The 25,734-nt window shown below is 56.2% G+C and overlaps 1 protein-coding gene across 1 annotated transcript in view; it reads right to left on the reverse strand.

Moving 5' to 3' along the window:
* The window catches only part of ADGRA2 (adhesion G protein-coupled receptor A2), a 34,436-nt gene extending 9,590 nt beyond the window's left edge, over positions 1-24,846 (reverse strand). Inside the window, exons 1-8 of the mRNA XM_008146178.3 lie at positions 24,513-24,846; positions 12,451-12,522; positions 2,398-2,469; positions 2,037-2,108; positions 1,798-1,869; positions 1,390-1,553; positions 755-968; positions 67-231 (exon numbers count right to left, since the gene is read on the reverse strand). Coding sequence (XP_008144400.2) covers positions 67-231; positions 755-968; positions 1,390-1,553; positions 1,798-1,869; positions 2,037-2,108; positions 2,398-2,469; positions 12,451-12,522; positions 24,513-24,775 — 1,094 coding nt within the window. The 5' untranslated portion in view covers positions 24,776-24,846. The remainder of the gene's footprint in view (positions 1-66; positions 232-754; positions 969-1,389; positions 1,554-1,797; positions 1,870-2,036; positions 2,109-2,397; positions 2,470-12,450; positions 12,523-24,512) is intronic.
* Positions 24,847-25,734: the final 888 nt, after the last annotated feature.

Genomic DNA, 25,734 nt, shown 5'->3' on the forward strand with positions numbered 1-25,734 from the left:
GTTGGGGTGGGGTGGGGGGCTGGGTCGGAAGCCATTGGGTCTCTGGGGCAGCTGAGCACACCGAACCTGAAGTCCCCTCGGTTGTTGGCGACACGCTCGGCTGGGCAGTAGGAGGCAGAGATCTCCAGCACCACAATCTCCACCTTCTTGCTGGCGTTGCCCTGGACCGTGGACACGGTGCACTCCCATTCGCCTGAGGCGCCCACGCCGATGTGAGACAGGGTCAGCTCACTGCAAGCAGGGGGGCAGGGCCGGCTTGGTGAGGTGCTCAGGGGCCACGCCACCCCCCTAAACGCCCCTGGCCTGGCCACCCACAGGCGCCCTGCCCCAGGGTGTGTAGGATGAGCTTCAAGTTGTTTATTCTTCAACTGAGTGAGGGATACAAGGACATACTCCCTTCATTCTGATTGGCCTTGTGACAATGCTTTTCTGAGCTTCACTTTCCCCATCTTTATCGTGGAGTTAATAGCTGTCTTACAAGGCGATTGGAGAGACTGAGTCTGATAACACAGGTGAGAGCCATTACAGCATACTCCGTAAAAGCTCTAAAGAAAGGTCAGATATAATCATTTTCTCTATTAGGCAATTACTTTCTATCCCTTATCTGGACCATTGACTTAGCCCTGGCCTTCCGTGAACACGCACACGCACGCACTCTGACACAGGCGGCACACTCCCAGGAACGTTGTGGGCACGGCTCTCTGGGGGGTGGGGCATGGGTGCTGTGGCTGGGAAGGGGCAGCGGGGCCTGTACCTGGTGATGATGGTGCAGTCGTGGATGAGGCTCTCGGCCAGGAGGATGCCCGCCTGCTCATCGCTGTCCACGGGGGCCCGGTTGTGGTACCAGCGGATGCGGGTGTCGTTGCCCAGGTAGCTGGCGGAGCACTGGAAGGGCAGGCGGTCACCCTGGAACACCACTTGGCGTCGGGATGGGATGAGGTAGTGCGTGTGTAGCTCCAGGGCCCCCTCTGTGGGAGGAGAGAGCGGTGGGGCCTGAGTGCACAGTGTGGGAGAGTCCAGGAGGGGCCGGGCCGGGCCTCCTCTGTCTGGGCCCTGGGGGAGGAGGAGGGGGCAGGAGGAGGCCTCCAGGGGCAGGAGCACAGGCGAGGGGCAGGAAGGTTTAGAACAAACTAGTAAAAGTGCTCGTTTCCACAGCACACGTCACCCCAGAAGAAAACATAGAGCAGCAGGCCCGAGGGAAGTTGAGAAAAGCTGATGGAAGGCGACCCCCAGTGGGATCGGAGGGAGAGGATGCCGGGGAGAGCCTGCCCACCACCCAGGAACACTTCATGCTGAGGGGCTGGAGGCGGCCAGGCCCTTCAGGAGGGACCCCGGGCCCGAGGGGTGGGCAGGGTCCCAGGCAGGTGTGCAGGGTGAGGGTTTGCTCACCGCAGCGCAGCTGGGCCTCCTGGAGGCCACCCAGGGCCTGGGCGTGGAGGGCACTGGGGTAGGCACAGAGCGTGCGCTCGGACAGCTGCAGGGAGCGATTGCGGGCCCAGGACGGCAGCCAGCGCAGGCGGCAGTCGCAAGTCAGGAACTCGGTGCCGAAGTCCCTGCAGAGTGGGGAGTGGAGCAGAGGAGTGTGGGCTCCCGGAGTGGGGATGGAGCCCCGGGAAGGGACTGAGCTGGAGGGGGCAAACGTGGGTACGTGTGCTCCATCCCAGCAATCATGGCAAGGCCACTGTCTGTCCCGCCTACTCATGAGGCTGGCCACTGTGGTCAGATGCCTAGGTGTCTCCCTCCAGGGCAGAGGAACAAAGCGGGGTCTGAGTCCTTGGGCTGGGAAAAGATACTCACACAAGCTTAAGGGCTGGCAGCTCATCAAAGACCCCAGGTTGCAGACTGGAGAAGATGTTTCCAGATATGTTTCTGCAGGGGACAGGGAACAGTGAGGCGATCTTAGGGTCTCCTGGCGCCAGAGGGAGGAGGGGGAGGGAGTGAAGCGCATGCAGGGACCTGTAAGGTTTGGAGCTACCTTCCTCCTCCCAAACCGTCCTTTGGGGCGAGCCTTCCCTCTCCCCTCGCCCCTCACTCACAGTCGGAGAAGCCTGGGGAGGCCTTGGAAAGTCTCAGAGGTGAGACAGCCAATCCGGTTGTTGGAGAGATCTCTAGAAAGATACACACACGACCTCAGCAGGCCACATGGCTGCACACAGAGCCGCTTGTGAGGGACACACAAGTGTGGCTTGTGTGGGAACAGAGTGAAGAAGGAGATGAGGTTGGGGGTTCAAATGTTTGCCCCCAGCCAGTATGCTGTGTGGGGAGGGGGCCGCTAGGGGTGGGTGAGAAGAAGGGATGGTGGGTGAGTAGGAGGGGTGTGGCTCATGGGATCCATGGACCTTCTCTGCAGGGATAACGGGAGGGCTGGGTGGTGTGGGGGCAGGACATGCCACTTACAAGCGCTTCAGCTCCCCCAGGCCCAGGAAGGCACCGGGCTGCACGGTGCTGATGACATTATTCCTCAGGTCCCTGTGGGAGGAAAGTGGGGAGGCCCTCATACCTCTCCGGCTCTGCCCAACGCGCCCCCCCCCTCCTCGCTCCCCTGGGGCCTGGTAGCCTCACTGTCACAGGAAGTGCTGGGACTCAGTTTCCTCCTAAATCCCGGCACTCCTTAGCACTGGCGGGGAAGCTGGATGAAGGCCCCTGCCCCTCAAACAGGCCTCTGCGGCCTCCTGCCCGGCACAAGGGGTACTTGGTCAGGAAGACGAGAGAGGATGTAGATGCCAGGAGAGGGATGCCAGGGCCTCAGAGGAGGAAGCAGGAAGCGGAGCATGTGAACAAGAAGTGCGGGCACTGGGCTCGGAGTTGGGAGGCCCTGGTTCCACCTCTGAGCTGCCCTGAGTATCTCATGGGGCGGCTGTGAGAATCATTTGAAAATGGGTGTTACAAATTGCTCTACAAAGATGAAATCTCCCTCTGCCTGGCTGTCGGGAGGTATTTTATGGCTATCCTGCGAATCTCTCCAGCTGACAAGTGAGGAAATAGGTCAGGCAGCGGATTGATGACTGCATGGATGCTGACCTGGTCTCAGGGTCCCGGACTCCAAGGCAAGGCTATAAATCACCTGGCCTGGCCCCTCAGAGCGGAGGTTTGCTCAGTCCTGTGCCCGCCTCCCCCCAGGGTCTCTGAGGAACTGAGGGAAGGTGGCAAGGGAAGTACCACTCAGGGCTGAGCTCCAGCAGGGCACAGCCGGCATGGAAGATAGTGGAGCCCCTGCCACTCTCCAGCCCAGAATGTGGGACAGACGCTCCTGCCAAAGCCTCAGGGACAGCTCTGGACCGCGGGCAGGAGGGGGTTAACTGAGCCAGCTCCCTGCTGGGAGGAGAGGAAATGGGTGTCCAGGATGGGGAGGTGCCCTCCCACCAGGGGGCCTGTTTTCGCACTGACAGTCTGAGTTGGGGACGTAAACACACACACACACACACACACACACACACACACACACACACACACAGAGAAATGAAACATCATGGCCAGGGGTCCTCATACCCCAGCTTCCTCTCATACCAAGGGCTCAGCCAGCCTCCCTAACCCTGAGTCCCTTGGGAGAGAGGGGAAAGCCACCAGAAGGGGTCAGCTTCCCAGAGGGATGGCTTCCATACGCAGGCGTGCTGGGAGGTGCCCCAGGCCGGGCACTCGCAGGGAACGTGCAAGCACGCAGACCCTGGAACACCCTGCGGCGTGGAGACTGGAGAGGACCCAGGGTTGTCCTTCCTGCCTGTCAGCCCCCTTTTGCTGCCCAGACCCTCGCCCTCACCCCGCCCCCCTCCGATGCTAGTCCAGCGTGTGCCCCCTGGCCCCCGTTGGGGTCTGGCCATTCTCAGGGCTCCGTATCCCACCCCCGTGCGGGGGACGGCAGAGGGAAACACATTCCTCATTGTGTCACTTCCCTTCATGGGCTGCCAAGGGGCTGAGGCTGCAGCCCCCCGCTCCTTCCCTCCAGCTCGCTTGTGTTTATTCTCATTTCCTCCGGCCCGGCCCTCCTCTCCTCCAGAACCTCCACCCGCCTGCCCCACTGATGCTCTGCAGATGGGAGCAAGGCGGCCGCTGGCCCCAGCGCTTTCCTGCCCTGGACTTCCTGCAGCCCGGCCAGGCCGGGGCTACCGAAAGGGGCGCTTCCACCAAGGGTTGGCACTCCTTCCCGCTTGCCTCCCACCCGAAGAGTGGCTTCCTGGGCGACCAAGGCAGCCCCTTGGGAGCTGGCCTGCTCGCCCAGACCAGTAGTCCTGGGTCCTCTCCTGAAGGGCACAGGCTTGGGCTGAGCTCTGACTGCCCCAGGGGATCTGGTCCCTGGTCCCTAAGCAGCTCCGGGGCGGTGCCCTCCCCAGCAGCAGGAAGGGACACTACGATAGAACTTGGGTAATTTCTTCAGACCTATGAGGCCCTCGTAGGTCGGTGGTTCTGCACCGTAATTGCTAAGCACATCCTTTTGAAAATGTGATGATGGCTATGGACTCCCGCCCCAGAAAAATGCATACACCCAACATTGTGCATATGATTTCAGGGGCTGTGAGGAACCCCTGCTCTGGGTTGTCTAATCTGATCCCTTCATTTCTTCGATGAGGTCATGAGGATGCACAGATGTTTCTGTGATGTGGCATCTCCTGTCCCTCTCTGCCCTCTGCTTCCACAGAGCTGTGGTCTTGGAACCTGGAGGAGGTGCAGGGTACGGATGGAGCCTCCCCTCCCCCAAACCACTTGCCCAACCCAGACCAGGCTCCCTTGACTCAGCACACGCCTCTCACTGTATCTATGTCAATATGGAGTAGTAGGACACCCCACCCATGGCAAAAGTGTGTGCGTGTGTGTGTGTGTGAAGGGGGTGGTTCTGGGAGCAAATCATATCCTATACCCTTCTGGGGGAGATAGAAACTCAGGGAGCTGAGTGTGTAAGAGTGAACGTGTGAGCACAAGCAACAAAACAGCAGATGGAGAAGTTGGATTTAATAAAAAATTAAAACTTTTGCTCTTAAAGGACACAATTAAGAAAGTAAAAGGTGCCCTAGCTGGTTTGGCTCAGTGGATAGAGTGCCAACCTGTGGACTGAAGGGCCCCAGGTTCTATTCTGAAGGGCACATGTCTGGGTTGCGGGCTCGATCCCCAGTAGGGGGCATGCAGGAGGCAGCTGATCAATGATGCTCTCTCATCATTGATGTTTCTAGTTCTCTCTCCCTCTCTCTTCCTCTCTGAAATCAATAAAAATATATTTTTAAAAATAAAGTGAAAGATGACCTATGGAATGAGAGAAAATATTTCCATAAATCATATGCTTGATAAGGGACTTCTATCCAGAATTTATAAAGAACTCTTACAGCTCAGTTATAAAGACAACCCAGATGAAAAAATGGGCAAAGGATTTGAATAGACATTTCTTCAAAGATGATTTACAAATGACCAATTAATGCATGAAAAGGTGCTCAACACTGTTAGTCATTAGGAAAATGCAAATCAAAACCACAATGAGATGCCACTTCACATCCAATAAAAAAGACAGACAAGCCTGGCCAGAGTGTCTCAGTGGTTGAGTGTCAAACTATGAACTAGGAGGTCATGGTTCAATTCCCTATCAGGGCACATGCCTGGGTTATGGGCTCGATCCCCAGTAGGGAGCATGCAGGCGGCAGCTGATCAATGATTCTCATCACTGATGTTTCTTTCTCTCCTTCTCCCTTCCTCTCCGAAATAAATAAAAATATATTTTAAAAAAGACAGACAACTGCAAGTGGTGATGAAAATGTGGAAAGATTGGAGCGCTTGTACATTATTGCTAGGAGTGTAAATGGTGCAGCCACTTTGGAAAACGGTAGGACAGTTAGAGTAACCATGTGACCCAGCAATTCCACTCCTAGGTGGATATTCCAGAGAAGTGAACATACATCCACACACAAAACCTGGACAGGAATGTTCATAGTAGCATTATTCACAATAAGCCCAGAAGTGGAAAAACCTCAAATGTCCATCAACTGATAAATGAATAAACAAAAATGTGCTATAGGCACACAAGAAATATTATTTGATCATAAAAAGGAATGAAGTGCTGATACATGCTATCGTATGAATGAGCCTTGAAAACATTATGCTAAGTGAAAAAAATCCAGTTACAAAAGACCACACAATCCCATTTATATGAAATGTCCAGAATAGGCAAATCTAGAGAGACAGAAAGTAGATTAGTGGTTGCTTAGGGCTAGGAAAATAGGGAGTGACTGCTAATGATTCAAGGTTTGGGGATGATGAAAATGTTCTAAAATTAGATTATGATGATGATTGCACAACTGTGTAAATACACTAAAAACCATTGGATTGAATGCTCTAACGGGACAAACTTTATGGTATGTAAATTATATCTCACTAAAACTGTCAAAAGAGATTGAGCGTGAATTTGTATAACAGTGTGCGTGTGTATGTTTGTATGTTTGTGTACGTGTGTGCGTGCGTGCGTGCGCGCACCACGTTTGGACAGGGTGGGGCGGCAAAGTTGGCTCCCTCTGGCCCCTGCAGACCTCCCTGCTTGTGGGTTTGAAAACCAAATTATTGGTTCGGAGGCTGCAGAGCAGCTTTCCCCGAGCCCTCCAGGACTTCCAGGGTTCACTAGAAAGCGGGGCCTGGCCGAGACGGGGGTTAAAACAGCCCCGTAGGTATAGGGGCTGTTTGGGGGGGCGGGGGAGAGGGAGAGGTTCTGGTGGCCGGGAGGAAAGCCAAGGTGGTCCTAGCCTCCCTCCTACCCCCAAGCCCCAGGCCCCTCTCATCTCTGATATCATCCAACAGGTATTTATTGAGCACATACCCTGTGCCAGACATGGAGCTACAACAGCAAGCGGGGAGGGCTGTCCCTGAACCCGTTAGCCTGAGCCTAGAGCAGCTCTCCGCCGCATTCCTCCCCAAGTCAGGGGGGTGGGAAGGGGAGGAGGGACCGCGCCCCCCGGCCCCGCCTACAGATTAATGGAAACCACCTGGCGGGTGAGCGGCGCTCCACCCCCAGACCCCACTTGCCACCATTCCCATGACCATCTGCTTCTAATGAGAACCCCATCCCCCTGCATACCAGCCCCCCGGGCTTATTAATCTCATTAGGCAATGACAAATCATCCTGGGGCTGCGCGGGCTCCCCGCCCCGGGCCCTCCCTCCGAGCGCACAGCCTCTGGGGGCGGTGTCCACGCAGCCACTCGCTGGCACGCCAGCCTCGCTCTCGCGGCCTCTTCCGGGGCTGTGTGCCCTGTGGCCCACTTGGTCCCGGGCTCTCACTGTGATTGGGGCGCCCTCGGAGCCCTGGAAGCCGCGCAGTGGCTTGCTCCCCTTTGACTGCGCAGGGTGGGGGTTCTGGGCAGAGAGGCGAGGCTCCGGAGGAATGGGCCAGCCCTAGTCCTTTCAGCACCTCCATTTCATCTACGTGACTGCCTGCGGCAGGCTGGGAGCTCTGGACAATCCCACGCAATGAGGGGGCGTATAACATCTCATAACTTGGAACCCTTCCGAGGAGAAGGGAACTGCCATTTACTGCCTGAAAGTCCCTGCTGTCCCCGGCTCTCTCCCTAGAGGAACGCATTCCCATGACATCCCTGTCAGGGGAACATGCATTGCCCCATTTTCCAGGTGAGGAACCCGAGGCACCCAAACGGTGAATGGCAAAGGCATGATTCAATCCCAGAGGAAAGCTCTGGGCCCTTTCATAGCCTGCCCACCCCCATGCCAGAAATCCTTCCTCTGGGCAACAAACAGGCTGGCCCATGCCCCCCAATCCAGAGAGGGGGGCCTCACCCATGTCTGGGCCCTTCTATACACTCCTTGGGCTGACCATGAACTGCCTCTGCTGGTCCCTCTTCCAGGTTTTCTTGTCTGTCCTGCCTGGCTGATAAAGGTGTGTCCCCTGCATCCTCACCCTCACCCTCGCCCCCAACTTCTCTGGAGCATGGGTACTCCCATGGGATCAACGCTGGCACATTCCCACTCCTCGCCCTTTCTGTCCCCTCCCCCGCCTCAGGGTCCTGCATTGAGAAACAGGGACCAGGCTGGCCTATTCCCCCCACACGCTTACACTGGACCCATTCTCAGAGGCAGAGGAGCCCTCGCACAGGGAGGCACTGCCAGCATTTTCTGGAGCAGCCCAGACCTACCACTTCAGTTATTAGTCGAGGCCCCGACCCTCCTACAGGACTTGCTGCTATGGGCTGTGGGATGTGAGGCTGCCACGGGCTCGGCTGCCCAAGCCTGGACGTCTCAGCCTGACAGGACAGAGAGATCAGTGTTTCCTGGCACCAACTGCACGCCAGGCCACGGCGTCTCGTTTGTGATGAATAGGCCCACAGTCTACGGGTCATCTGGCCCACTGGTTCCCAACCCCAGAAGAGCATGAGAATCGCCTGCGTACCTTGTAAGAAATTCCCAGGCCCCTTCCAACCTGATGAATTAGCGTCTCTAGCAGCGGGGGCCCAGGCCCTCTCCCATCTCTGAGATAGTGGGATAGTGTTTGCGATGATTAGTTTTACTAATATGTGTCCACGAGGCCAGGCTGCAGGACCCGGTAACTTAATCAAAACACTAATCTGAAGGTGTTGTGTAGGCATTTTGTAGATGGTAACCACATCGGCTGGCTTTAAATAAAGGAGATTACCTTTGATAATGTGGTGGGCCTCATCCAATCAGTGGAAGGCCTTAATAGCAAAAGCTGGAAAGAAATTCTGTCTCAAGACTATACCATCAACTCCTGCCTGACTTACCAGCCTGTGGGTTTGCCCTACAGGTTTTGGACTTGCCAGCCCTCATATCATGTGAGCCATTTCCTTAAAATTTCTTTATAGGTTTTATAAAGATATACACACACACATATACGCATCTCCGACTGATTCTGTTTCTCTGGAGAATCCCGACGGATACAGTCAAGATCAACCAGGATGGAGACCCTGGGTCCTCCAGCCCCTGCACTGCCTCTCCATCCTTCGGCACAGAGTCTCCCCTCCTTTGGAATAACCGGCCACATCACTTTGCTCTGTGATCTTTTCCTTCACTTGTGGATCCCTCTCTCTCTCTCTCTCTCTCTCACACACACACACACACACACACACACACACACGCAGGATCATAGAATTTTAAATCCATAATGCACCTTACAAATCACCCTATCTCCACCGCCCCCCTTTTCAGAGATGATGAAACTGAGGCCCCAAACCTGGCGCCCACCCCTGCATCTCTCTGACCTCATCTCTGACCAATTCCCAGTCACAATGCCCTTCTGTTCCTCAGACTCACCAGGCATATTCTGGACCCGAGGGCCTTGCCAACTGCTGCTCTCTCTAGCCTTCTGATTTTTCTGATTCCCCCATCCCTTGAGTCTCAGGCTCAGTCAGCAAGGCCTTTCTTGACCTCACTACATAAAACAGCATTCCCCCCCCCCCCATTGCTTTCTATCCTCCTTACCCTGATTCATTTTTCTTTGTAGCACTTATTGTCTCCTGACATAATATACATTTATTTGCTATTTTCTGGGTCCCATCAAGAGGGGGTAAATTCAATGAGGGCAGGCACTTGGCCTATTGTGTTCACTCCCAATGCCTAGAACAGAGCTTTGCACAAACATAAGGGAGATTTGTGATATATAAATGAACAATCTTATATAATAAAAGGCTAATATGCAAATAGACCGAATGGCGGGACAACTGGAACAACCCAACAACCGGTCCCTATGATGTGGGCTGACCACCAGGGGGCATGCGCAAAACATGGCAGGTGGCCACAGCGGGATGGTGGAGCAGGTGAGCGGGGGCATCAGACCAAGGTGGGGCGCCAGTCGCTGTCATTGGGGCGAGCCTCTGGTGGTTACTGAAAATTCTTTGCTCCCATGTGCCACAGTCCCACCCAGTGCTTGCACCTGCTCTCAGCGCCGCCCCACTTGCATCCGCTGCAGGTTTCCGGCGCTGGCCCTGATCACTCTGCACTGTCAATGGGTGCAAGCTGCAACTGCTGGCCCCAATCACCCCTCAGGGCTTCTCTACATCCCCCTGCTCCTGAGGGGCGATCAGGGCCAGCAACTGCCTTTCACACCCACTGCCAGTGCTGGAGCCATTGCTCACATCCTCTGTCAGTGCTGACCCCGCTTGCACCTGCAGCTGGCGCCAGAGCCACCACTCACACCCGCTGATGGTACCAGGCTCGCTTGCACTCACTGTTGGTGCTGACCCCAATTGCTCCGTGCTGTCGGCAGGTGCGAGCGGGAGTGGAGTGCGGGCACACAGGGGATAGGGGGGAGGAAGAGGTGGTGGGAGGGGCCGGGCGGGGGGGGGGCGCAGAGGATGGGCTGAGACCCGCCCCTGTGCCTACCACAGCCTTGCAGCCCACAGTTCCTTTCAAAGCGCACAAATTTGTGCACTGGGCCCCTAGGAAAATAAATAAAAGGGGCTCAATAAAGTTCTCTAGAGTGAATGACTAGAATGATTCCTAACAGAGCAGGGGCTCAAACTCGGGCCCTGTGGGCCCTTCCTCATGCCCAGCAGCCCTTCCACCTCAGATGACTCCGGATTTAGTCATTGTTCCTGGACTATTCTCCCACTTTTCTCTGATTGCCTCCCGTGCTTTGCATGCACCTGCTGTGTGGTGACCAGAGTCACAGTGCTGAGGAGAGGCATCTGATCCAGTATGCTGACATGGGTGGGAAGAAAAAGGCCATCTTTTCATCTTCATCAGAAGCTCTATCCTCATGAGATTGAAGGATGAGGAGGGGGCAGACCCAGTGGGTCTGATTGATAAACCGAAAGGGTAAAGATGGGAAGATGTCAGTGAGGCATGAAAGGCTCAGAGCGGTGCTTGCTTGTGCTAAGAGAAGGGAGAACGTCTCCGGGCGGGGACTGGCCCTGGTGGAGCGAAGCAAAGGGCTGGAGAGGCAGCTGCGGTTTGTCTTCCTCCCAAAGATCCTGGAAGGAGAGTCTGGTTTCCTGCCAGTCAGCCCTCTAAGACTGTGCCTGGGCTGAGCGGTGGAATCGGACTCCCAAATGCTAACTGCGCAGGGAAGATAAAACCTGCCCTGTTTGTTGGTGCCCAAGGAGACATTAAATAACAGATGGTGGCAGCTCTTTCTCCTTGCCTGGACCACCCTGTCTGTGAGCTGCAGAGCAGATGATCAGATGGTCACAGAGCTGTGTTGACGCTAAGGTCAACATCCCAAGACCCCCTCCCACGCCTAGAATGGCCCAGATCAGACAGAACATGCTCTGCCTCCCCACCCCCACTAACCAAACCACTAATCAAGCTTTCCTCACTGCGTGGGGAGGGGGTTTGGAGGAGAGGCTTTCCCTTCCCCTGTGAGGTGGGGGTAATAGAGACAACCTCATAAGGTTGTTGTCCTGGTTAAAGATCTAAACTCCTTGTCACGTAGATACTGCACCTCTATTCCCCTTGAACTTCACTGATCCTTCTTTTGGACTTGACGTACACAAACCCCATCCTACTTAATTCTAATACATGTGTGGCATTGTCTGTGGTCTCCACTAGATTGTCATCTCTTTGGGTCTTTGCTGCCTTATTCTTTTGTATCCTCCATGGCATTGATCCAAGCCTTTTAGGCAAAATGGTACTAGAGGGGGCAGGGGCTCTGTTGGAGGACTTGGAAATGCCCAGAAGGGAGGGAGCAGAGATGGGAGAGAGGGGGTTTGAGGAGGGGCAGATGGAAGGAGGACTCAGTCTCCAAGTAGGATGGGAGGCCAGGTCTTTTGTGGAGACAGGACCCAGATCCTGGAGCATGCCAACTCAACAGGAAGCTGACAGAGGGGTTGGTTCAATCCCCTCATTTGGTGGGTTAAGTGACTTGCCCATGATGAGGTCAAGTCCCCAACTCTGGAAAGAAGTTTCTTGTGGGCTAGCAGGGCCCTCCTGAGTCCAACCCCAGCTCGCCTGGGTCTGTAGGGTGGATGGACAGATGGAGGCTGCAGCTCTAAACTAGGGAGGAGGGGTGTGGGTACATGGAGATTTGGATGTGACCGCTATCCCCACCCTGGGCCCAGGGATCTGGCCCCTCAGGGCTTTGTTTGTTGATTTGTTTTTAGGGAAGGGGGAAAGAGGTCCCAGTCACACTAAATCCTGCCTCAGCCCTTTCTTTATGCTGGGCCCCCAGCTGGGAGGGGGCAGAGGCTTCTGGACAACTAAGAAGCTCAGCCCTCGTAGCTGATTGTTTATTAAAGAGCATTAATGAGCTTCCCATAGCTCCTCCCTGCCTAGACCAGCGAGGTTTCTCTACTTTCTGCTGTCACGGGTGAAGGAGCTGGTCTCTCTCTCAGACCAACCCTCTCTGCCTTTCACCTGGGAGTCAAGTCCTGGGCAGGGCCCCAGTGGGTCTGACTCTTGGCCAGCAGGTCCTAGGTTGTGGGGTCCCTTAGCAACCAGCATTCCTCATCCTTCCTGAACTAAGCTCTTGCCCATGACCATAATGCCCCACTTCCACCCCACCTCGCCCCAGCACTTACAACTTCTCCAGCAGGGACAGTCCCAGGAAGGATCCATTCCGGAGCCCAGTGATCTTGTTGTTGCTCAAGAGCCTGAAGGCAGAGGGAGAACACAGATAGGAGAATGTGCTGTTATAAGCTGGAAAGTGTGGATGGAGTGGGGAGCCCATTTCACAATTACAGCCACATTGCATTCTGTGTAAATGGCACCACCTAAAGTTGTGCAAGGCAGCAGACCACCACCAGCTCCAGGAGACCATAGGGAGGAGCCAGCAAATGGTTCAGGCAGACTGCTCAACAGCGAGCCCCAAACCAGGCATTTCACCTGCCCTGGGTCCCCCTACGGCCTGGGTCTGACTTAGGGCTCTGTATGCACATGGGTAGGTGAATAGATGTGAAGTTGCAATGCTCCTTTATATCTTGGAACCTCCGCGTTCAGCCCATAGCGCCCCCTTCCAGCCCTCCACAGCTCTGTCTAGCCCAAGCCCTAAGCCCAATATCCTGAGGACAGAGGTGAGGGAATGACCTGGATTGGGTCAGGGCTCCTGCAGGTGGAGTGGAGGCAGATGGGAAGAGCTGCCCCTTCTTGGGGTCTCCAGCACTTTCTCTGTGAGCTGAGGATCTCACCTGAAGGGGACGCTACCAGCCCTGAAAAGGCCCCAACTTGGAGGACCTGAGTGCCCTTGCCTCCCTAAACCTGTCTGCAGCCTTAACAGAAAACGGATAGAGCCCTGGGCTCCCCCGAGGCCTCAGCCTTTCTGCCCGCCCCAGCTCTGTTTATTTATTCATTTGTACTTAGGGGAGGGGGAAAGAGGCCCGGCCAACTGTGTGAACCCACTCCGCCCACCCACTCAGCCTTTCTCTGCCAGGCACCCCGCTGGGAGGAGGGAGTTCCAGACCAGCCAAAGGGCTCATCCCTTGAGTTAATTGCTTATTAAACGCTTTAATGAGCCTCTCAACCTCAACTCTTGCCTGCCTTGGGCTGAGGCAAAGGGTTTGCCTTCTTTGCTCCGTCTGGACCTGGGAAGGCCAGAGGTAGAGGCCTCGGGACTTCTCTTGAGTGGGCAGCCTCGGAGCTGGATAGTAAGGGAGCGGGCAGGGGCTGGGTCCAGGCATGAGAGGGGCTGTCAAAGAGTTCTGCCCCAAAGCTCACTGGGAGCGGGTGGGTGACTATATCAACAGGGCAGTGAGAGGACCCCAGACATCTGACATCCCACCTACTCCAAGAGGCTCTGGAGAACAGACAATGGCCAGCATGGAGGCAAGAGTGGAAGGGTTCTGGGTCAGTGGGAAGGGGTGGAGCCCTCATCTCCTTTCTCCCTCCATCCCTCTCCAAATAGATCCTTCCTGTCCTTCTAGGCCCCACCTAACACCTAACCACCTAACACCTAACGGTCCCTCCAACAGTGGCATTTCTCAGTAGGGCCTGAAGGGTGACTGTGGGGAGGAGTTTGGCGTGGGGCGGGGGAGAGGCGGGCGGGGGAGGGGGGAGGGGTGCGGGGAGAAAGGGGCGTGTGTGATGCTGGGTTTCCAAACTGCTTCACACACACATATAACGTTATCTTGATATTTCCAAAAGTACATCACAGTAGTCACTATATGAGCAATTAGAACTTTCATGAACCCTTTTCTTCTCATTTTATGGATTAAGATAGATAGCTTTTTTTTTCACATTACAGGTGGTGCTCATAAAACATAAATAGTCTTGTCAGTTCTTAGTGCCTCTAATGGTCTCATTCAGGCCCTAATGGGGCTAGGGTGAGTGACTGGTTCTTGATGGTGTGACTTTTAAATTAAAGCTTGCCTTGAATCTGGTTGGGTAGCTCAGTTGATTAGAGTGTTAATCCTGATACGCCAAGGTTTCGATTCAATCCCTGGTCAGGGCATATACAAGAATCCACCAATGAATGAATGAGAGTAAAAGCCTGCCTCTTCCCCACCTCATTCCCTTCATACACCCCAAGTGTGAGCTTCAGAGGTTGCATCAAAAGTTAGAGAAGGCAAGAAGGCCCCACAGTATCCTTAGGAAAATCAGGGAGGGGTCCTGAAATGTCAGGAAGAAGGTGGAAAAAGGGCATCCCCTTTAGCCTCCCCTCAACGCCAGGGGTCTCTCCCAGGGACTGCCCCTTCCCTGGGTTCCTGGGAAAGGAAGAGGATGGGGATGCTGATGGGGGTGGGGGGCAAAGAGGAGAGGTGGGAAGTAGGAAAAGATAGAGGAACAGAGCTGCCAGATGATCACAGTGCCATCTACGAATCCGGAGGCCTGAGAACATGATTTCCCAAACTTGGGTTGAGTATGGACCTGTCAAAGGGAGGGAAAAGTATCTTATTTCCTGTGAAATGTCTGAGGATTCCAATTTGAGGAACACTGACTTTAGACATGAAAACCTTATCCTATGAAAATGCCTTCTAATTGAAAATCATCTGCAAAAGCATTTTTAAAAGATCATTGAATTGAAAACACATTACTATATTTAAAAATTCTCCAACTCCCAGATCCCTGAGATTAAAACCTGGGATCCTAATTTGAGAACTGGTCTAGAGACACATCTAGAGATGGTGTTGAGGGGAAAATATCCCACATTCTCCAGACTTTTTGGTTTTCAACATTGAACTCCAAATTCTTTAACTTAGAGCTCACCAATAGAAGTACAATGCAAGCAGCATATGTAATTTCAAATGTTTTTCTAGCCACATTTTTTAAAGTTTAAAAATTAAATAAAAATATTAAATTTTCATATTCACCTAACTCATATGTTATCATTTCAACATGTAATTAATATACAAAGTTACTGAGATATTTTCCTTTTTTTTTTTTTTGGTAATAAGTCTTCAGAATCTGGTATGTATGCTCCTCCTCCAACACATCTCAATTAAGATCAGCCACATCACAAGTGCTCAGGGGCCACCTGTGACTAGTGGCTTTAACCCTTATCTAGTCTCCCTGTGGCCAGCACCTCCCCAGGAGGAAGTCTGGATTGCATGAGATACTGAGGCAACTGGGGTGGTGTGTGCATGTCTGGGTGGCATGGGAGCAGAGCAAAGGGTCAGGGACCAGCCCCTGAGGCAGGTGAGGACCAGCCTCTTGTCCAGAACAGCTCATCTCTTGCATTCCAACCCTCTCCACCCTGAATCAAGAGCCCCTGCAGGCCAGGGCCCTGCATACTCTCTGAGGCAGCCTCTGTTGTGCTGGGGAGGAGAGGGCAGAATGGGGTAGGGGTCAGCTGCAGCCATGCTTCCAGCGTGGCTAGCCGGGTGCAAAGTCCAACCTCTTGAAATGAGGTGTTTTTTCCCCATTGCAGAGAACATGTTCCTGACCTCCCACTCTCTAAGCCACTCACAGAAGCAGGGCCACCAGCACACAGCACTTCATCCTTCTCCAATGGGCCCCTCCTGCCGCATTTCCAGCCCTTGGACAGACTTCAGGCAGACATCTGCATGATTCAAGTCCCCAAACACCCAGAATTGGATCTTCTGGCCTTAACAACCTAGACAGGGCTGAGGAAATTTTACTTTAGACCCAGATTCTCCGGAGAATGGCCTCAATTATGCTTGTCGGTTTATTTCTCCGGAGGTGCCCATGGGAGTCTGGTGAGGGAGGAGAGGCCAGTGATTTGGGTCTGGCGTTGCTGTGGGCAGGTAGGAAACTGGCAGTTACAGGGCTGTTAGTGGGGTAGATGAAAACACACACACACACACAGCCTCGCCCAATGGGGAGAGAAATGTTCCTACCACACTAGGCTGTCTCATGGGAGGAAGACAGGCAGGGTGGTCCCAACCATCGGGCAGGGAAGGGGGAGCCTCAGTCCCACGGTTCTTTCTAGTGTTGCAGACACAGTGCCAGACTTGGCCCCATTTAACAACCCCCTTCCCCCAACTACCAGACAGACATTTCCTGGGCCTGCACCAGCCGCTGGCCCTGCAACAGCACTGGGAGCCAGCCAGGTGGATTTCCCTCCCAACCACTAGCCCCACCTCACAGGCCTAGGGCACGCCCAGCATCTTCAGCTTCTTCCTTCCTACCTTCCCTCCCCCCATCTACCAATCAACATCAAATTTTCACAGGGAGGCAGCCAGTCCCTGGAGTCCCCTGTTCTCTACCCCAGAGTCTGAAATCTGGCCAAGGAGAGGGGGCATGCCGAGTCCATTTCAGAGCTGTCTCCCAGCTAGGGTCCTATTTTAGGGAACAGAAGCAAGCAGAGTTACCACTAATGAGGCTAGAGGCCAAGAGAGCGAGTGGCTGGCGTCTACAGGGAGGCCCTGTGGCCTCTGGGAAGCCACAGGAACTCACCAGATCCCGGCCTGACATCAAAGATGACCCTGTAGAGGTCATGTGGGCACTACTCTGTAGAGCGTGGGGCCAGCAGTTGCCTGAACCAAATGGTTCTCCCATGTGCAGGGACTAGTCATACATGTAAGACACCCCACCCAACACAGAGATGCAAGGACCGCAGGTCTGGACACTGGGTCTATGCTCTCTAGAGTCTGAGCCTGGAATTTAGGCCATCACCAAGGCCTTCTGGGCTGTGAAGGCCCCATCTCCCACACCTGCCGCTGGCACCTTGGCAGTGTCTTAGGGAGACCACAGCGAGGGAAGGAAGGTGGTCCGCTTGCTGACACCAACATGGCCTGAGGCCCATAATCTACCCTGAGCATCAAAGTGATGCTACACTCTCAGCCTCTCCTGCAGGTACAGTGCCCAGGGCCTTCGAGCAATTCCAGGGCTCACAGAGATGTCTAAAACCTTAAAAAAAAAAAATCACTGCCTCTGAAATATAAATGCTACAAAATTGAAATTAATAAATGCTTAATTAACTAAATGACTACCAAATATCACACTCTGTCAATTAGCAGTAATGGTTATGTGTCATGAAGGATGGGGGAGCACATGGATGTGGGTGATAGGACAGTAGGTTCTCCAAAAGTGAGACTGCCTCTGGCCCACAGGCTCTGCTTTGGCGCCCACCCTCAGGCTAAAGGCGGCCTTTCGTGTCCACTCAGCCTGACTGCAGGGGACATAAATGCTGGAGAGGACATCAACACGCCTCTCCTTTCCACGATCCTGTCCCTTGGCTGGAAGTCTGTCCAGTCAGCCCTGAACCCCTACTTGTTAGCAGGAGAGTCAGGTAGGGCCTTCCTTCCCCAAGGTTTACGGGGTCATGTCCTGAGACAGCCTCTGGCTTCTGCTTTGAAGCTGGGCTGTCCAGGCAGGGCCTGAGGTCAAGGTCAAGAGAGAAAACAGTCTGGAAATGGCTTCTATGAATGGGGCTTTCTTGTCTCCTTTTCTCTAACCCCTCCTCTCTACAAGGCACCCTGTCTTGGTGAGCAGGTGTTTGTGGTAGGTGGCCAGTGTGCTTTGATGGGGATTTTGGGGACCCCAGCACCCTAGCTGTGATCATTCACACCTAGGCATTCATTCATGTGTTCTTCAAACTTACACTAACACCAACTGTGTGCTCAGCCCTGTGCAACACACTAGAACTTCAGTGAATGAAGAGCATAAATGAGACAGGGTGTCTACACTCTTCCATGCAGGGAAGGTGAAGGGGGATGTGTCAGACAGGAGATGTGTCTGGAATGTTTGTGTGCATCTGATTTGAGGAAGCTGGGAAATTACTCCAATCCATCTTCAACACTTCCTCCAAACATGGCCCAAAATCTCACCACCAGGGAGCCAAGATTTTGAGTAAAGAAAGTGAGTTTCTTTTTAAATGTAAGTAAACTTGAAAGGATCAATCTGTTATCAGTTGTTTATACATAAGTATAAATCATCTCTCGTCTTTCCACCCCAGAAGTTTTCCTTGGGAGCCCTGAGGCCCTGATTTTGTCTTGCTTTGAGTGTCTGTATCCAGTCTCCACAACAAGACTCAAGGCCCTGAGGGCAGAGAGCAGGTGTCTCACCTCCTGGCCTGGGGCTGGGCACACCGCAGGCACTGGCTGAGTGAATGGATGGGTGTCTGGAGGGACAGGGGTCCAGGGAAGGTGGGGTAGTCAATAGACAGTTCATGCTGAACCCTGGTTTTCCCCAAGTCAGGAGGCAATTTCCTCCTACCTTTCCCCTGACTCCCATCCCAGGTCAGTCTTGCCAGCACTCACTTCGGAGCTAGGAGCTAACCCGGCTCCAAGTACAGCTCTTCTGGACCACCATAGCGGGTGAATAGTCCAGAAGCTGAGGGGGAGAGGGAGAGCAAACACTGGGAGGAATGCTTTAGAGAACCTGGTCCCACTTTTCCTGGGTGAGTCTGATTTCAAACACTCCGAGTGATGACAGTGGTCTCCTAAGTACACTGTTACTTGTTAGGCTATCCTTGGGGGTGGGAGCCCCCTTTTCCTGGCTCCCAAATCCTTAGCATATCGCCCCTGCTGTCCCCAGGGATGCCATCTCATTGGTCAGTGTGGGGAAAGGCTGACTGGGCCAGGAGCCCTGGGGTCTGGCTAGGAGCTTTGTGACGTTGGGCAGGCTAGCCCCTCTCTTGGGGCTTTCTTCTCTGCAAAAGATGGGTCTCTACTGAAGACTCGCACCCCTTCTAGTGTTTGATGGCCTTTCCCGTCCTGGACATGGCGACTCTGGGAGCCTGAAGTCTAGGGTTTCTGCCTCACTACACAGTTCCCAGCAGGCATAGGGCCCTGGGGGGAGGGGGCGCTCAGCCTTCCCTTCCCAGCTGGGAGATGTCTGGCCCCTCAAGTTCAGGCTGGAACTCCCTCCTCAGGCTGCTCCCTCTCCCCCATTCCTGGCTCCTCTGTGACAGATTGGCTCCCCTGCCCCTCACCTGGCCCCATCCATCTTACACACCCTTTGCTCCCCCATCTGCCTCTCCCCACTCCCAGGGCCTGGAAAGATGGGTCCTGGGAGGCTGCCCAGGTTAGCTAACTCCAGTTTCTCTGCTCTCCCACCCCTGTCACCCAGTCCTAAAAACAAAGGAATGTTCTGGAGTTTGGGAAGGATGCCCCCCCGGCCCCCCCCCCCCCCCCCCCCCCCCGCCGCCCAAGGAGGGAGGAAGGGGAGGAGGCAGCCTTGTCCTGTCAGTGTCTGAGCTCTAAATAGAACAGAGCGGCTGGGCTGGGGGAATGAAAATAAACAGCCCCTCTGAGCAGCCCCTTCCTTGCAGATACCGGATTTTCCTTCTGGCTCCTCAGCCCAGGGCCATTTCCCTCCTCTCTCCTCCCCTGCTCTCAGTCAGATCCCAAGGAGGCACAGGGCAGTCAGTCTCTACCTCAGGATGATGAGGGAATGAAGGGTCCAAGGTCGAGGCTGTGTGGCATTGGGGAACTCCCCTCCCCTCTCTGGGCTTTGGTGAGGAAAGCCCATTGACTGGAAGGCCAGGGATCGACTCAGAGGTGGCTGGAACGTTTTCTCCTCCAGGAAAGGGTTCTTATCCCAATGACTCCCATGTGGCATAAACTTAGAAACACTCTCTCCCATTAAAAACATGACCCCAAATTTAAGGGTCAATTTCTGGTTAGGTTCAAATTACATTGGTTTGCCTTTGTCTTTGGGGAAATTCTCAGACTCACCCCTAAAGCGAGGGATTGCTGCCCCCACCCCAACACTGAGGGATGATCCATGGTAGCCAGCAGAAAGGGATTCCTAGGGGATCAGGAATGGCTGGGTTCGTGCCCTGGTTCTGAATAATTCAGGCCAAATAATCCATTCTGGGTCCTGGACCCACTGGGGGCTGAATTATACGTGTTGTCTTTGGAGCTCAGCTCATGGCTTCCTAGTCTCTTTGGTGCCACGAGGACTCAACCAGTGAACCCCAGAGGGCTCTGTTCTCTGCCCAGTGCTCGCCCTGAGATGGGACCATGGACCCTGACATCCTGCACGGGTGGGGGAACCCTAAGGGCAAGGGATCCCAAGACTTCCAGCTCCTCTAGCAGGAGGGTGGGAAGAGTCAGGGACTTAAGACTTCCTCTGGGGCCCTCATTTCAGATGGGCTGGGTCCCAAACCCCACATGGGGTGTTGCAGCTGAGACCTTGCACCACTGGAGGGTAAGGGAGTGTGTTGGAGTGTCCTGGCCTCCTCCCACTTCTGCTTCTCCCTCTTTTCTTTCCTTCTTTCTCTTCACTCTCTCCCCCTCCCCCCCTCCTCCCCTCACAAAAGCTCTCTGTACACAGCCACTTCCTCTGGCTGCTGTCTCTGAGCCCAGACCTTATGAGAACCATATGGGGGAAAGAGGCTGGAGGAGAAGGGGGTGGGGAAGCTGGTCTGGGCCCGCCCCTCCAGCCAGCATCATTCCACTCCCCTCAGGCTATGTTGCATGGCAGTTGGCACACTTTGCCCCAAACTATCCTAACTGGATCCTGGTGGCTGGGGTGAGGGGCACTGAGGGGAAGCCTAGTCCAGAGCTGGAGGTCCAGAGGGAGACTGGTGCTCAAGAACCACTTCCCTGAGGCTGGAGCGAAGTGAAGGGGCCGCCCCTCCCCCCATGGTGCTTCTGAAGACCACCAAACTCAGAGCAAAGGGACCCAGACATGGCTAGGCACATCTGTGTGACAAATGCCCCCTCCCCTATGTGGTGGGCACCCCCCCCCCACACACACACACATTCCCCTAACCTGGGAGGCTGAATGGATGAGGGTTTGTTGGCTCTGGGAGAATTTGAGTGACCTGTCCCATGTCTGGCTCCCTCCCCACCCAGCCTTGGAATGCTCCCAGGTCAAAAGGGCCTGGGTCCTGCTGGGAAGGAACAGGGTTTTTTAAAGCAGCTTTTGTGTCTGTTGGGTCTCAAGTCTAGCCAGGTGAACAGGGAGTCCCTGACCGAGAAGACCGCTAGGAGAACGTGACCAGTCCTGAAGCTGCTGAGAGCCAGCGGGTGACTGTTAGCGAGGCCTGGACTCGCTGATCTCCAAGGCCCTTTTCAGTGCAAACGGTCTAGGAATTTATGACACGGGCTGGTATCCTCTGTGGCGCTGCTCCGATGTCCTGGGATGTCCTCCTAGGAGATTTCCTTGGGCAGTTCTCTGTTATCAGTCCTTCCCTGGAATTCCTTGGAATGCCCCCTCCCCCTCACTCTAACTGCCAGAGCTGAGAACCAGAGAACAGGCCCATCAGCTGCTGCCCAGGGGTGGGTGGGAGGCTCACGGTGGTCTGCATCTCCCTCCCACACCCACGTCCTCCCTGAATAAGCCACCCCTTTGGGACAGTCCCCCATAAAGGACAGGAGCATAAGTGCCCACAGCTGTCCTGCGGGCTGGGCCTCGAGACTGGGGGTGGGATGGGGTGGGACAGATGGATCAGGAAGGAAGCCAAGAGTTGTGCTTGCCTGGAAAACTGCGAATGAAAATCCATTAGAGGGGGGAGGGGAAGTGAAGGGGGAGGAGGGGGCATGTAGTCTATGAAAACAGAAGGCAGAAGCTGAGATAATAGGGTGGAGGTGGAAGGGTTTTCGTGAGGGAAATAGCCTTTGAGCTGCTCTCAGGCCTTCTCTGAGGGAGGGTCTTTGCCCACAGACACCTTCTCTAGCACTTTCTGGGCCTGAACGGCCCCAGCACCCAGTGCCTGCTGGGCTTCCCAAGGTGGCGTCCCACTTCCCCTGAGGACCTTTCAGCAGGGTGGTGTGTGGAGGGTCTGGGATCTGGTGGCCACTCGGGACGAAAGCAGGGGAGGAGGAGGGAGGATAAAGCCACTGCAAAAAACGATTGGCTCAAGTCCTGTTGTTTGCACCAGGTGACAGGCAAAAAGGTGAAAGGGGAAATTGGTGTGGAAAATGAAAAAGAGCAGGGAGGAGGAGTTTGGGAGGGCGTGGAGGAGGTTTTCGTGTTCTTAGCCTCTTGCTGTTGCTGCCAGGCTGAGGCGGCAGCCCCTTTTCAGGCCTCTCTTCCTTCTTCCCTCAAGATGCATGCTGGGGTAGGGATGGGGGTGCTGGAGGGACTGAGCCAAGGGAAGAGAATCCCGCCCCGCTTCTACTGAAGAACGTGGCTTCTTTTTCCTTTAGGAGCCGGCATGGTGGGGCGGAGAGTGGGGGTGGGTGGGTGGGAGGTGGGCAGCAGTCAGGATCAGGATTATGTGGGGGGTGGGAGGAAGAACCTAAGAAATATGTCCCCGGCTGTGGTTCGGTCCCACTCCAGGCGGATGGGCCGGGGGCGCTCAGGGTCTTCTCTGGCCTGCCCCGTCTGTTCTCCCTGTGGGGATGTCCAGCCAGGCTCAGGGGGCGATTCCTTTGGAAGGTATCTTAAACCAGCGAGGTCAGTGGCCTAGGATGAAAGGGGCCCTTCCTGTGGGGGTGGTTTGGGAAGATGAGCTGGCAGTTGTGTCTGCTGCCACCCTGTCACAATATATTCTCACCCAGAGCTGGCCCTGCGCTCACCTTGGAGTGGCGTCGGTGGGAATCAGCCACGGCTGGAAAGGATTAGCTGCCAAATCATTCTAAGATGTGTACTGCCAAGCCACCTTTTCATGTTCTCCCCCTTCGTTCTGCCTTCAGTACCTTCGGGTTCCCTAATCCCAACAGACAGCCTCCTTCCCCGGTGTGTGAGCACAGCCACAAGACCCGGTGTAGACACACGTACCCCTCTCGGAACTGAATTGTCATGGCCCAGCTACTCCACACAGCAAGCATTTTTTCTCCTCCAGAACTGAGTGGGCTGGGGAATGTCAGGCCTGTCTGGACCCTTCAACACTGGTGGACACGCAGCAGGACCTGGAAGGAGCAGCCACGGCTGCCTTCTCAGGCCAAGGCCACATCTCTGAGCTGCTGGGACGTGGGAGAGAACAGGCATACTGCCTCCACCTCCCCAATGCGCGTGTACACACACACACACACACACACACACACGCCCCAGCGGGAGAAAATGCAGGCCAGGCAGCCAACGTCAGAGGCTGACCAGTCCTGTTCTGTCAGGAAGCGGGCAGCCTCTGAACTCACCCAACCAGAGGCGTTACTGTATTGTTCTGGACACAATCGGGTGGATTGTGAGCCAGCCCCGACTCGGGCAAGGGGCGTAGGGGAAACGGTCGCCACTGGGGTCAGGAGGACAGGGAAGGGGAAGCGGCTCGCAGGCTGGATCCAGGACAGGAAAGGGAAAGGAAAGGGCCGCCGCGAGGGCCCGACCCTCCACCCCACAGGGCGTGCGTGGAGCTCCGAGCACGTGGTCCGCGCAGGAAATCGCTGGGGTGGGGAGGGGTCGCTAACTCTCCTGCGGTGGCGGGGACTTCGGACGCCCCGTCGGGTAGGGTTGGGGTCGGGTGGCCAGCAACGTGAGGGCTTAATAAGTCTCTGCCTGGGAAGGGAACCGGGATGACGGAAGGAGGCTGGGGAGGAAGGAACCTCCTCGGCCAGGTTTCTTTCTTAGAAATCTTTGCTCTAAAAAGTCCATCGAGAAAGAGCCTGAGGCGGTATCCTATTCAGGGGAGGGATGGGAGAGAGAGGGAGGCAGGACGCAGCGCAGAACTCGTTTCCCAGATGCGCGCGGCGGGAGAGGGGTCCCAGAGGAATCGGGACGCCGGGGTCTCGTTCAGACCACAGGCGCCTGCACCCCAAGGACAGACTTTTCCGAGCTACCCTCCCGCCGGCCCTAAGGAGATCAACCGGCTGGAAGCCGGGCTGCCAGACTCGGGGAGCGTATGGAGCGCCCCCCACTGGAGGAGCCTGGCCCGCCGGGTCAACCCGGGAGTCTCCTCCCGTCCGACCAGGGACGCGTCCACGGTGGTAACGACCACAGCCACCTACTGCGCCGCGGGCGTCGACCTTTCCAGAGATTTCTCCGTCCCTCCCCCCCCCCCCCCCCCGCCTTCCCACCCACCTCAGGCCCCCGAAGTTCGCAACACAAGCCCAGGCTGGAAACTCGAGGGGCGTGGGCGTCCCGCCAGCGTGCACTGCCCTTCACCTGTGCAGGTGAGCGGGCGCCCGCGGTCCCTCTCTCTGGGTCGCGCCGGCCCCTGGAGGCCCCCCTCCCGTCCACACCTCTGGAGCCCTAACCTCTCCTCCAGTTCTCCGAGTCTGCCTTCTCGGCGCCTGCACGCCGCCGGTCCCAGAGGTCTGAAGTGGCGGTGGCGCCCCAGGCCCCCTCTTCCCGTCCCTCCCGTCAAGTCCCCATTCGTCCTGCCGTCGGCTCGGGCGGGCCGGCCGAGTAGGGTACTCACAGGGTAACGGTGCCGTTAGGCAGGAGGCCGGGCTCGGGAGGCTCCGGGAGGTCCCCGCCGCCGCACACCACCCTCCTGCGCGCCGGGTTGGGGGCGCCGCCGCTTAGCCCCTTGGGCCGCTCCCCGGAGCACTTGCAGCTGCGGATGGGGACGGGGCAGCCGGGCGCACCCCGGGTCTCGGGTGCCAGGAGCAGCAGCCACGGCAGCAGCGGCAGCAGCAGGCGCGCGGGCGCCCTCCGCATCCTGCATCCCACGGCGCCCATCAGCCCATAGCCCCGCGGGGACCGACAGCACTGGGGCCGGGCTGCGCGCGGGCCGGAGGGACCCGGGCGTACGGGAGGCGTGTTCAGCAGGGGCCCGGGGCGCCCAAGGGCGGGGCAGGGGGCCCTGGGCGGAGGCAAGCCCGGGGGTCCCCGCCGCCGCACCCCGGGGGCATGTCCGGCGCGCGCCCCGGCGGGGTGGACGCGGGCGCGGCTGTCAGCGCAGAGCGGGCGGCCCTGCGCGGCGCGGCCGGAGTCTCAGCGCGGGGCTCCCGGGCCCCTCCGCGTCGCCTGCTCTCTCAGCGCTGGGCTGGGACCTAACGGATCGCGCCGGGATCCTGCTGCCGCCGCCGCCGCCGCCGCCGCTTCGTGCCATGGATGGAGGCAACTCTGCGCGGCGCTGCTCCCGCCGTCGCCAGACCCCGCCCGCCTTCCCGAGGGGGCGCCCTCCCCTCGCCAGCTCGTCCGCGAGGCCCTAGCGCCTCCCGATACGCAGCCAGGCCGGTGCCCTCCTGGGCGCGAGAGTGGGCAAGCCGGCTTCAGGCCCCGCGTGTCCCCTGCACCTGCCCAGAACCTAGACTCCTTCTCGCCCCCGTCCCTCTCCACAACCCATCTCAGACCTTCAAGCCCACCATCATCACTTTCCCCCAAAAAACCTCCCTCCCTCCCGCTCATCCAGCCTGCACCCCTAGCTTCTGGGGCTTTCAGTGACCTGCCGGCTGGGCTGGACCAGAGGTGTCTGGCGCTCCATGTTTTGGATTGAACTTGGTTCATCTCTCTGGGGTATGAGACTTGGCTTCCCTTGGCCCCTGACCAGATGGGTCAGCCTGGAAACAGGCTCTCACCACTCTCACAGCCCTACCCCAGCCCCTGCAGGACACAGCCGCAGCCTAAGGAGGCTCAGACCCTCCTCCTCTGCTGTGACCTTGCCCAGCGGGCGTGCATGTCACTTGGCCAAAGAG

This window comes from Eptesicus fuscus, chromosome 8 (genome assembly GCF_027574615.1).
Source record: "Eptesicus fuscus isolate TK198812 chromosome 8, DD_ASM_mEF_20220401, whole genome shotgun sequence".
NCBI classification, from domain to species: Eukaryota; Metazoa; Chordata; class Mammalia; order Chiroptera; family Vespertilionidae; genus Eptesicus; species Eptesicus fuscus.